General features: G+C 43.3%; 1 protein-coding gene across 1 annotated transcript in view; it reads right to left on the bottom strand.

Moving 5' to 3' along the window:
* The window catches only part of NUP153 (nucleoporin 153), a 44434-nt gene that overhangs the window by 26690 nt on the left and 4425 nt on the right, over window positions 1-13319 (bottom strand). The window contains exon 2 of the mRNA XM_072329470.1: window positions 140-356. Within this exon, the coding sequence (XP_072185571.1) occupies window positions 140-356 (217 nt within the window). The remainder of the gene's footprint in view (window positions 1-139; window positions 357-13319) is intronic.

The following is a 13319-nucleotide window of genomic DNA, read 5'->3' as shown; positions in this document are numbered from 1 at the left end:
TTTGTTAGCTCGCGGGGGAGGGGCCAGTTTTAATTACATCAAAAACCCTCTTAGCAAATTCCTTTGGAAATTTAGATTTGAAACCAGGAATCTGTGAGGAAATAGAGATAACCAGAGCACTACATGATTTTTCACATACCTTCCAGGTTAATTCCTGCTGGTTCAGGTGTGACTCTCCCATCAGTCATTATGGTATCTTCATCTCCATAATCGTGATGATAATTTACTGGATTCTCTTCCTGGTTTGTAGATTCATTTGTATCTACACATTCATCTTCACTTTTATTAAAATACTTCTGTAGCCATCCTGGTACAATGTTTTTCACCGACTCCGTCATTCTGCTAATGATTCCCTGCTTGAAAGAAGAAATGCTTCTTTAATTACAGAAACAGACAACAGCATATGCTGGGATACAATCTTCCACAAACCTCAAAAGCAAAAGTAAGATGCAAGAGGTTGATCCTAAGTGTAGGACTGCTATGCTTCTGGGACGCCTAAAATTCCCCTAAGATTAATTCCTGACTAACTATTAATATTCAAAGTTCTGAAGCTTCCATCGAAGTCAATTCACAAGGCTACCAGGAAACTATTTCTACATAACTCCTGATCTCCATACTTGTTCCACAACTCTTCCTCCACATACTCAATTGGAAACCACCTAAAACAGAAGCTCAGCAGTTTTCTGCAGTGATAGTGAGGATCATTCTATCTGCTAAACACAGGGAGTCTGAATATTTCTATTTTTTCTCGTGCTGAATCACAGTAATAACACGCATCAAAAAAACACTGCTATACTCTGAACAGTCAGTGTGACCTGAACAAAATCCTGGAAGAAATACAGCTATAGCCAAAAATCCACTGCATTACAACAGGTATGTTAAATAGACCCTTTTGGATCAAATATCAGTTTATGATACATTATAGTTTTGGACCTCCAAACACTACTACTACTACTCCACGACTACTATATGCTTAACAGCCATTTCCATTTTGCCATTCACATCCTTTGCAATTCTTACATTCCACGTTAAAAGAACGCTTATTTACCATATTATAGATGTTCACTTTTTCCCTGTCATTCCCTGAAAACTTTAGCATCCCTTTCTGTCAAATCTCAACCACGGGCAGATAGTCACTTGCAGCGCTCCCTCTCACACTGCTGACAACCAGGGAGCTGCTTGGCTCCTTACACTACAAGCAAACACGAAGGCTGACTCAGCAACTCCAAGACTGAAAACCAAGAAGTGACACAAGAGTGAATGGAACTCAGCAAAAAAATCTGTTGCTGACAGGTACATCCAGGTTTTGGCTGGCTCTGTACCAACAGCCCTGCTCTACCCCTTTTCTGGGTTTGGGAAATAGAACTTCCTAGCTGAATTTGTTATTTGGGTGCAGAAAATTGATAATATGCTTTGAGTATGCTGAAGCTAGCTACAGTCTAACAAAATTCTGAGATAACAACCGCACACACACATAACAACAACAACAAACCCACATAACCAAAATAAAACCCTGTATCATTGAAGTATTCCATAGAAGACAGTACAAAAACCGAGATATACAAATTATAAACACCAATACATCCTTGAATCCAGAGTTGAGAGGGAGGTAAGGGAAGAGGGAAGAGTAGAAAACAAAAAGCCTTTTCACAGGAAGAAAGTCATCCTAATTCACAATTAGACATTTTTCCTAATGATCTGTAATTCTATTGTTTACTTGCACAAGGACAGAATAAATACCCGGGGACAGTTTAAACCACACAGGATACCATGGAATGAACACATCCATCACAATTACTACATTAAAATGCACACGAGTACAAAATGCTCCGAATGTTGCTATTCTTCTCTTAAATGCTAAGCCTCAGCTTCCCTGCAGAAACCACAAATGCAGATGATGCCAGAGTTCACAAGCAGTTCAACGCAGGGTGTCAGCAGAGCAGCTCCTTCTAATCCCCCGGCCCCTTCTTTACACCCTTTTCCCTGACACACTCCACTTTTTACCAGGGCTACCAATGCAAGAGCATTGGGACAAATCAGACAAGATAACATTTGCAAAAAAGAGCAAATGCTGAGGACACAAACAGCACCCAAGGCAGTGTTCTTTCACAAAAGGCACTGCTTCATGTAGTAGTGCTGGACAGTTGCTCAGACAGAACATGGATATTACAACAGGCCCACAGGTTTCTCTTGCTGAAGAAATCCCACCAGTACTGAGAGCTGCCAAAGATTCAAGAAGGAAGAACTGCAGGCATTCAGAAGAGCAAACACCCTGTCAATCTTCAGTAATCCAAGTGAGTAATTGGAGAGTCCAGCTAGATGAACAGTTAATTGAGATGATGTTTTATCATCCATATCTAAAGCCAAGCTGGTCTGACCCTTTTTTGCACATGGCAGCCTTGCTACTGTTGTCTACCACCACTATTCTGAACCCAGGATAATTCCTTAAACCAATTCAGAAGTTGAGAGTCTCCACACAATTATAATACAGAGTACTGACAGTACATCCCAGGTTCCCTGCATAGACATCAGCAGTCCCTCCAGGTGGTGTAAGGGACCAGTGGGAAACTGACTCAACAGTTTGAGTTCAAGAAAGAGGAGGACTGGGTCCTGCAGAGGCAGGGCAATGAGCATGTTTACCCGCTTCCTTTCATGGCAGCTTACTGAGGAGAAGGTGCACAACCACCAGAGGCCGTTGTCAAAAACTGTGTTATCTTCCGGAACCCCCTCGCTCATATGTGAGGGACTTGCCACCTCAAGGGCATCCTCTAAACAACTGGACTACTTGGTGGTGAACACACACATTTTGTTCTTGGCTGAGTCTCCACCCACAGAGCAAGGCTCCAACTCAAGACAACACTGGATCCAAGAATGTGGTGGAAAATCTCTTTCATCTTTGTTTCGTCTACTCTTTCACTGTTTCTCCCCTCGATCTCTTTCCATTTGTTTTCTTTAGTAGCCATTGCCTAAATGCGCCTCAGAGTAGTTGACTAGGAAATAACACCTGTGCCAAAGTACCCTTCATCCATAATGTTTACTGTTGATAGAAAGCTGACTAATTTGCCTCAAGGTAGCTGACTAATCGTAGTTGGAAAACTCAACTGTTTTGCATTGCTCCTCTGAGTTGTTGCCTGACTCTGTCACCTCCTCAAGCCCCATGGACTGTCCTACCTGGGGGAATCCAAAGATTCCCCTTCTTCACAATCCACCGAGTGGGATGAGACAGGCTGACAAAGATGCTGTATGCCTCATCCATAGCAGCAGCTCTCCAGAGATCAAATCTGATGCTTTCAGTAGTATGCATAGGATCATCAAGGTTGGAAAAGGCCTCTAAGATTGTCTAGTCCACCCGACAAACCACCACCACCATGCCCACTGATCTCCACAAATCTACATGTTTTTTGAACACCTCCAGTGATAGTGACTCCACCACCTTCATGGACAGTCTGTTCCAATGCCTCATCACTATTTTAGAGGAGAAGTTTTTCCTAATCTCCAACCTGAACTTCCCCAGGTGCAACTTAAGACCATTACCTCTAATTCTATCACTAGTTACATGGGAGAAGAGCCCAGCCCCCACCTGGCTACAAGGTCCAGTCAGGTCACTGTAGAGAGAAACAAGGTCTTTCATGACTAGTCTTCTCCAGACAGAACAATACCCCAGTTCCCACAGACATTCCCCATAAGACTTGTGCTCCAGATCCTTCACAGCTTTGTTGCCCTTCTCTGGACGTGCTCCAGGGCCTCAGCATCTTTCTTGTAGTGAGGGGCCCAAAGCCAAACACCGTACTTGAGGTGCGGCCTCAACAGGACTGAGTACAGTGAGATGATGACTCCCCTGCTCCTGCTGGCAACGCTAGTTCTGATACAAGCTGGGATGCCATTTTCCTTCTTGGCCACCTGGAGACACTGCTGGCTCATATTCAGCCAGCTGTTGACTAGCACTTCCAGATCATTTTCTTCCTCGCAGTTTCCCAGCCACACTGCCCCAAGCCTGTAGCACTGCATGGAGCTGTTGTGAGCAAAATGCAGGAGCTCACATTTGGTCTCAATGAACCTCATACAACTGGCCTGAGCCCATCACTCCATGTGGTGATCGATGCATATGATGAAGTAAATCAAATACAAGTAAAAAGCTACCTGTGTTTATTTCACTTACAACTTCCAAGCTGATTTCATTAAAAAAAAAAAAAGAATATGAGTCTTACAATTCCTGGAATATACTGGGCAATGCATGCAAAGCAGAAAAAAAGGAAACAACCCAAGAAACAGACATGCTTCCTTTTGTAACAAGACATGCTTGTGGAATGCTCAACCCCTCACCTCTTCACACCACAGTTACTTACCAAGCCCTCCCTCGTCACCTGAACTCACTAGACATACGCCCAATATGATGCCGCACAAAAACTCCTCTGGTGCCAGCCTTGTGCTCAGAGGAGGGGCAGCTCTGGAGTTCCTCATTGCTACTGGCCTGGGAGGCTCTGAAACGTGATACGGTGACAGGGAGAATCCAAACCGTGAGTAGCAGCAATTCGGTCAGTGAATACGTTTTGGTCCTTCAGCAGATTCAGAATTAACTCACTGATTTCAGCAGTTTGAAAGCTGCTCTCAGTTCCAACAGTTGTCTGCTGATGTTAAACGCACTCACACGCTAAGCTCATCTGAAAATAGCAGCGGCAGGAAAGCAGAACAAAACACAGAACGTGGAGAAGAGATCCAATAGCTTATGAATAGGCATTTACAACAGCTCCTCAAACACGGTGCATCCCAAACCCTGCTGCACTGTTGGGTACGTCTCCATCAACACATACATGCACCAACACAGCAACAGTAACTACAGCTGCAGCTCAGAGGCACACTGCCTTGGGATGTGACTCCAAACAAATGATGTGTTGTAGGCACCCAAGAGTAAGCAAGCAGGTGTCCTAATTTACTACTTTGAAATACCACTTTCTGAAATGGTTTATATAAAGAAATAAAAGCCAATAGGATTCAGTTCCAGTTCAGCTTTTGAACTTAAAACAGGCCATTTCTTGGCAATAATTATTTATGAGCTGGGCAGTCAGTCTAGCTCCTCAGGGGTCTCTCACATAGCAGCGGAGGCAGGAGTGGTGGCAGAAAGAGTCAGAAACAGTGCGTTACCAGAAAACACGGATTTCTGCAATCGAGTTGATTTCAATCCAAGAGGCTTAAGTAAATCCCAGTGTACAACAAAGGATGTATTAAAAAAAATTAAATAAAAAGAACACAGAAGGGCTGCATGCTAACATGAACTCCTCAGAGATGTGAAAAGCACAACCTGACAGTAGAGCTAATTTCTACTTCCCTATACACGCATCTCTAAGAGCATCGAGGCCAACTCAGATTTTTTAATCTTGCTTCCCATTTCAAAGCTCAAGCTCTTAAAACATACAAATCAGTAGGTCCTCAAAAAGAAAAGCAGCACCTGAGGGCAAAGTTCAGTGAGAAGCAGCACTTCCCACCACCACTGACAGAACTCGGGCTCCCTCCATCCCCCACATTACCCGGTGCCAGCTCTGGCGCAGCAGGCTGCTCTCCTTACTAGCTGAATTTGTTAATCTGGCAAAAAGCGCATGTTTCTCTGCTGGACTAATGAGTTCAGCTGGCGCAGTGCAACGAAAATGGCTCAGGAGAAAGAGAAATATCGGGCAGCAGGACAAGATAAAGAAGTAGCAAGACCTTCCTTTGAGCAAATATGCACAGATACACAGCCATGGAACAGCCGTTTCGAACCGACTCAGCCAAAATTTCACCTTCAGCTTGTAACAGCTCACCATTTGGTTACAGTGGTGCTAATGCAAAAGCAAGGACAGAAATGGAAATGTGACATGGTTTGTCTCCTGCAGCAGCACAGACTCAGACTGGCTCCAAACTCGCCGTGCTATTTTCCTTTAGGGAGTGGTTTCTATCTGGATGTAGGACAGCAGAGTTTGATATTTCATTTAGAAAACAGACAATAAAACTTATGACTTAATAAGAACAATATGTTACAGGAATGTCATCAATTATACGACAGTGGAAAAAAACAACTTTTTATTTAAGGCAACTGGACTAGTACAACTTTACTTCCAAAGACCACGAAGAAGGGTTTATGCTTTCAGATGCCAGTACTTCCTTCTTATTGTGTGAAAGGAGCCTTTCTTAGTCTAGCTCTAGAATGAACATCCAGGGACACTAGTGCTGTTCTGCATTCTGGCACTGCCTGCAGATTTCCAGCAGGAAGACAACAGCCCATCATCATCACTTCCATCCGAGTGCAAAAAGCCAGTGGGTGGTGTGCTCCTGTAGGTAAACCAGCATGTAACCCACTGTAGGTTAAATCCTAGTGACATCAAACAGTTTTATCTCGAGTTTAGTCCACACCTGCAGCCCACACTGCAACCACATTTTCAAAAGAGGGAGCAAAGTACAGGACACCTCCCTTCTTGGTACAAGCGCTGTGCTGGCTCCAGCCAATCCTCAGCAGAAACCAAGAGATGGTGCTGCAAATTATGGAGTGCATATGGAGACACTGAGACCTATCAGCATCATATTTTTTTTTCTTTTCCTGTACAGGTATCCTACAGTCTAAAGAAGCTATTTTTATTCAATAAGCACAACAACATGTACAACAGCGCATGGTACCAGGGTAGCAAACTCTCACAACCAGACAGATAAGAAGTCTAAATAGTCCAAAGTTAAAATTATCAAAAAATACACTCCCCAAAGCACCAGATGGTCTTTACAAGGCCATTAGTACAAGCTATCGGATTTAGCAAGATGTATGATAACAAACATATATATTTAGGATTTCAACAGGGTTTAGGCATAAAATCTTATTTTTAGATATTCTCAGTACAATAAGACATGATTCATTACAGTAGTTCAACATGATCAAAGATATCTGCCAAAAGAAATGACAACCTTTCTGTCCCGTCCCCCCCCCCACAGGAAATAAGTCTCTGCATACTAATGTATGCTTTTCACATATCATATCACATTCTATGCATCTGCTACCTCTGATAATATACTTGACTCCCAGCAATTAATTAAACAATATTTTCACTGCCACTTTGCCTGAACGCACCCACAAGCTACAGCTGAGTAGAGAGGACATGTTATGTGGGTAAATTACAAGCAAGAGCAAGCCAAATCCCACAGCAGCTTCTGAAGCAATGGTTAAAGGCCATTCAGGGGCAACTCACAGCTTGCTGATGCTCATCTCCACGTCCAATGTTTTCTAGTGCAGACATTACAGACAACCTGAAGTGCTTTCTACTACTCTGGAGCAGCACTCCAGAGTAAATCATAAACTCGTAACAAGAACATTGGAACTATGTTTTTTCATTATATGTGGCATTAATAAAAGATGACCAAGTATTCTTACACTCCATCTGAACAACTACTTCGATCCAGGCTGATCCACTAACTGAGCTGATAATAGCATAGTAGGCACGCAAAATCTATTATGTCAATCCTGTTATATACTGAATCTTTTTTTTACTTATGCACCAGTTTGGCCTCGCAAGTTAAAACTAAGTAATCAAAGAATCACCTTTAGTTGTTCTCTGTGCTCACCTGAAAGTAAGCAAAACTCTAAGCCTTCTTACTTTTGAAGCATCATATGTCAGTGCTGCTTAGTATGTGCAAGTTAGATCTCACAATTCAACTAAGTCAGCAGAACCTGCAATTAAACAGGGCAGGAGAGTTTTTAAAACTGTATTACATTTGATCCTGCTGCACACATTTTTGACCAGATTCAAGACAAACTAAAACGCTGACTCAGACACAGCTGCTTTAGCTGCAGCTATGGTTACATTCTTTGACATTTTAAGCTAATATTCTGAAATGGTAAAACCAACACATGTTCACCTCTGCTGCAGGGCAGTAATCTCTAGCAAACAGGGGCAGCAACATAGTTCTGGCCATGTGCCTTCTCCACAGTTCATCTGACAGAATCAAGAGCATCTCACAAACATAAGTGAGATCTCTAAATACCATTTTCTTACCACTAACAAACAGGAAAGATTGTCACTGCACAGAGATTTATTCAGTGGCTGCAGATAACAGCATGCAATTCTACAAATCTGTATGTATTCTGCAGCTTTGCACACTATGTTTCATAGCGAATACTTAAGGCTGATATTACGGCAGCTATGATATTAGAATTACCACGTCTGGTGCAGATGAACAGTTTAAATCTTTGGTTGATACCTTAGAGACAATCAGAGGTAGAGCACTAACGGGAAGGAGCAATGAGACCCAATTCACGCAGAAAAGAGTTTGACTCAAAGCAGAGCTATAGCTTCAAAGCAAAGTCAGCTATTTTTTCAGGACACACTTGCAGAACTCCTTCCAACAGCAGCGTTATGGAGACAATAATAAACAGCCTCACCAAGGAGAAAGAAAATTTTCTGCTGGCACAGGTATTTGCAAAGCAAGCATGTGTGTTAAAACTGTAGCTTTAAGCCTAGCTCCAGAGGTATAAATGTTAACACACACATTTTTTCCGCAACAAAAGTAGAGATTATCACGAGCTTATGCTTACTTTAAAAAAGATGGCAATCACAACCATGCCAAGCACACACAGAGACACTATAATTAAATGCCAAGTGCAATTATAAGATGAGTTACAGAATCTCAAAAGGAACTGCCGCCCTGAAAGCGTCAGTGCTGCTGCCCCACCACAATAGCTTTGGTGCTGTGCCATTTCCTAGACAGCAGAAAAATAACTCCAAGTCTTCCCCTGTCAAAAGAAGGGGAATATATCTCTAATCACTCCAATAGCAACAAAGAAAAGCAAACATTATAGTTGAGAGGAGCTTTTAATTAATAAGCATTTTTTGTAAATTAATCTAGAATACCACTATGACAAATACTGCATCAGCAAGTTGCAAAATGACTTACGCTTCAGGCAGTCAAACAAGCTAGTTCCTGCTCGCCTTGGCCCCATTTTCAGATGACCCATCTGCCTTGGCTTGAAAGGGCTCTGTAATCTTCCAGTCCCTTTCACTAACAGAGGTGGGGGAGTAACAACCTGAAGTGGTGACGCATAGCAGTGAGTAACACCAGCTTCAAGAGCCTCAACTGTTAGCAAAAGTAACGCTTCTTTAGCTTAAAAAACATAAATCATGCCTTCGATTCAACAGCAAAAAAGGTAGGGAAGACCTGAGGGCAAAAGGAGAAAGCAAGTCCAGGCTTTAATGCAAAACTATTTGGAAAAAAAACAAACAGAACATAGTGGCATGAACGGGAGATCCGTGACACAAGACATCGGTACAAGGGAAAGTAATAAAAATGTCCAAATTTAGGACAGTTGCTTGGGAAACTGAATAATGAATTACTAAACATCTTAACAGGTAATAAAATCTACCTAATAGCTAAAATCCTTTATTAGAAAAACATCACAGGCATCAAATAATTCTTCAACCTCAGACATGTATATTATGTTACAAAAAGCACAAACTAGAGTTGTTATCATGTCTTTTTAGTACACACCAAAGGTGTATATTGGGGAATACCTTCAATCATGCTTCTGTAAATACCGCTGTTTAACAGTTCCTTATCGTACAACCACTACTCAATTAATACTGGATGGATGACACAGAACTTTAAAACATAGTAAAAAAAAAAAAAAAAAACAGCTTTTACAATTACACAGCTGAAAAATAGGAAATTATATTGTGCAACTTACCATTAAAAATACAGAAGATACTTTAAAAAATGGTCTGGAAATGGCAACCCTACAGAAGGCCTCTTAAGTGGTGCTCTTCTTGAGGGCAACCCTGCCATTTACTCTAGATAAAATGCAACAGCATGATGCAAGTGTTCTTTCTTTCCTCAAAAAGCAGCACTGCCCTTCAGACACTTCCCTCAACAAAAAGGATTGTGCACCTGAAGTCACATTGGCATTTATGATGAAACCACATCTGCATGGTCCAACAGCAATGCCAGAGGCTGCACAGCACTCCATGGTATCTTGTCCAGCTCAGAGAAAGGACACAAAGAGCAGGTTGCCAAGCCAAGGGCTGTGTCCATCAGGGCTTCAAGCATCTCCAAGGATGGAAACCTCTCTGAGAAGTTCTTCCAACATGTCTACTCTTGCAGGTAGAAGACTATGCTACAATGAAAAAGAACGCTCCATTTTGAAACTGAAGTTCATACACTGAAGTTCATTGCCTCTTTACCTATTGCTATGACTGTCCAGAAACGGCAAGAGGAACCCTGTCCCACCTTTCCTACACTCTTGATAGGCATTTGTCAACAGCCGGTCTCCCCTTCAGCATCAAAAAGGGCATAAGCCAAGACCCAGGAAACTACAATCTTGTTAATGTAACCCCAGCGTCTGGAAAAGGTACAGAGATTATCCTAGGGAATATAGAAAGAGAATTAATGAACAAAGCCATGATCAGACATAGCATAGGTTCATCATGGATATGTCCTGCCTTAGTAATCTGACCTCCTTCAAGGATAAGGTCACCCGCTTGGTGGATGCAGGGAAGGAGGTAGATGCAGTCTTTCGGGATTTCAGTAGGGCCTTTGATAGCATCCTTCACATCACCCTTCTGGACAAACTGTCCAACGGCGAGGTGAACAGGTTCACACTGCACTGGAGGATAAAGTGGCAGAATGGCAGAGTTCAAAAGGTTGTAGTGAGTGGGGCTACACCTGTCTGACAGGCGGTTACCAGTAGTGTTCCCCAAGGCTCATTTGTAGAGCCTGACCTGTTTAACATTTACATCAGCTGTCTGGATGCAGGACTGGAGTGCATCCATAGCAAGACTGCCAATGACTGTAAGCCTGGAGGTGCTTCTGGTTCCCTGGAGGGATGAGAAGCCTTGAAGAGGGATCCAACAGACAGGAGCACTCAGTTATCAGCAATATCATGAAGTCCAACAAATGTAACTGCCAAGTGCTGCAGCTAGGACAGAGCAATGCGACACATGGGCAAAGACTGGAAGAGAAGTGGCTGGAGAGCAGTTCAGCAGAGAGGGGCCTTGAGGTGACAGCAGGTTTCGCATGAGCTGCAGTGGTTGGTAGCCAGGGGGCAAAGTGCATTTTGAGGCGCATTAAGCACAGTACAGCCAGCTGGTCAAAAGAGGTGCATCTCCTGTTGTACTTAGCATTGGTAAAGCCTTACCTTGAATACTACAAGCAATTCTGAGCTCCACAATATAAAAATATATTTAAATACCTGAATGCATCCAGAGGAGGAAAACAAAGCAGGAACAGGTGTCCTACATAGATGGTTGATGTCCCATGACCATCAGTGCTCAAGAATTTGGACAGTGCTCTCAATAACATGCTTTAAGTCTAAACATTCGACTGACTGACCAACCAAGACTCATCACAAAACCATGTCCTTAGTGCAAAGTTCTCATGTCTCTTACATACTTCCAGGAACACTGAATCCAACACTTCCCTGGACAGCCCATTTCAGTGTTTGATCACTTCCCCATGAAGAAATTCTCCACAATGCCCAATCTGGTCCTCCCCCATGTTATTGCTTACATCCAACCACTCGTCACCTGGGAAAAGATGCTGGAACTCTCCTTGCTGCAGCCTCCTATCCAGTTGTGGAGAGTGATGACATCTCCCCTCAGCCTCCTCTATACTGAACAGCCCCACTTCCCTCAAAAAGACATGTTTTCTAGCCTCTTCACAAGCTTCACTACTCTTCATTGGACACTCAAGCAACTTGTTTTCCTTTTCGTAGAGAGAGGCCCAAAACTGAACTGCATCCAGATGTGGAGTCCTGAGTACGGGAGACATGAACCTGCTGAAGCACATCCAAAGGATGGCCACAAAAACCTGAGGAAAGGCTGAGAGTTGGGGATGTTCAGCTTCTCTTCAGGGAGACCTGACAGCAGCCTTTCAGGAGGGCTGTAAGAAAAAAGGAGACAGACCCTTTAGGAGGGACTGTTGTGGTAGGATATGGGGAAATGGCTTCAAACTGAAAGACAGAAAATTTTGATTAGATATGAAGAAGAAAATTTTTTACACTAAACGTAAAGAAGCACTGGAACAGGATGCCCATAGAGATGATCAATGACCCATCCCTGGAAACACCTAAAGCCAGGCTGGCTGGGGCTCTGGGCAACCTGATGCAGCTGTAAGCATCTCTGTTCATCGCAGGGGAGCTGGACTAGGTGACCCTTAAAGGTCCCTTCCAACTCAAACGATTCCATGACTGTATGATTTGAGATGTGCATCACTAACATTGCACACAGCGGGACAATCCCTTCCCCAGTCTTGCTGGCCACACTATTTCTGATGCAGACCAGGATGCCATTGATGTCCTTGGCCACACTGATGGCTCATGTTCAGCTGGCCATTGACTAACACCTCCAGTTTCCCTTCTGCTGGACAGCTTTACAGCCACACTTTTCCCAACCTGTACCGCTGCATGGGGTTGTGCATGGGAACACAAGGCTCCTGCCAGCCCAATACTGTCAAGAAACTCTACTGCAGCCTTGCCCTTCAGCATTCAGACATTCCCCCCTTAAGTTATCTATTGCCCAGGAGCCCACTGGGGGTGCGTGCCCTTCTCTTGTCCCTGTTGCTTCCTAAAGACATAAAACAGAATTAGTCCAAATATCAACCCCCAGGAGATTCTTAACAATTGGCTGTCAGTGTCCCTCAGTACCACAGCTCACAACCCTTTAAGTCCAATGGTCCAGCTAGTCCAGCCCAACCACTTGGCAGTCTACTTGATGAGCACGTATTTCACCAGTTTGTCTACACGAATAATACAGAAGACCATGCTGAGGTCCTTGCTGATCTCTGGTGAGCCATGCTGACTGAGCCAGACATCCATCCTGCTTACGTTAAATTTGTTACACAATGCTGCGGTAGCATTCATAGCATTCATGCTGATCCAAAATAGCTCTGCTCAAACTTCTTCAGGTAAGCAGAAGAAATGTGGTGCTCTATCCTCAGTCTTCTGAATCAGCAGCTCAGTTCTCACACAGCAGGGAAGCAAGAACCAATGCTAATTACCGACTGGAGGAATAAACAACACGGAGGAAATGATGAGCCGCTGGCAAATGAAGGTCATGTCAGTATCACAGCTAAGGGACAATTCTTTCATCTACTTTAAAATCTTCTGTCTGAAGACACCGCTCACTAAAATTGCTCTTCTCCAACACTTAGTAGTCCCCAAGGCTGTCGTGAAAACACTTTGCAAGACAGAAACCAAAATATTCATAAAATAGGACAGCAATATGAATCTACTGTTTGTTGTACTACTGACAGCACTGCGAGCTTCAGTGAGGGAAAACTGTCAGCATCTCAGCTAAGGACTTCCCAACCAGGATATG

This window comes from Excalfactoria chinensis, chromosome 2 (assembly GCF_039878825.1).
Source record: "Excalfactoria chinensis isolate bCotChi1 chromosome 2, bCotChi1.hap2, whole genome shotgun sequence".
In the NCBI taxonomy this organism is placed as follows: domain Eukaryota; kingdom Metazoa; phylum Chordata; class Aves; order Galliformes; family Phasianidae; genus Excalfactoria; species Excalfactoria chinensis.
The sequence above is the reverse complement of the archived record's forward strand: the minus strand, read 5'-3'. Positions and strand labels throughout refer to the sequence as shown.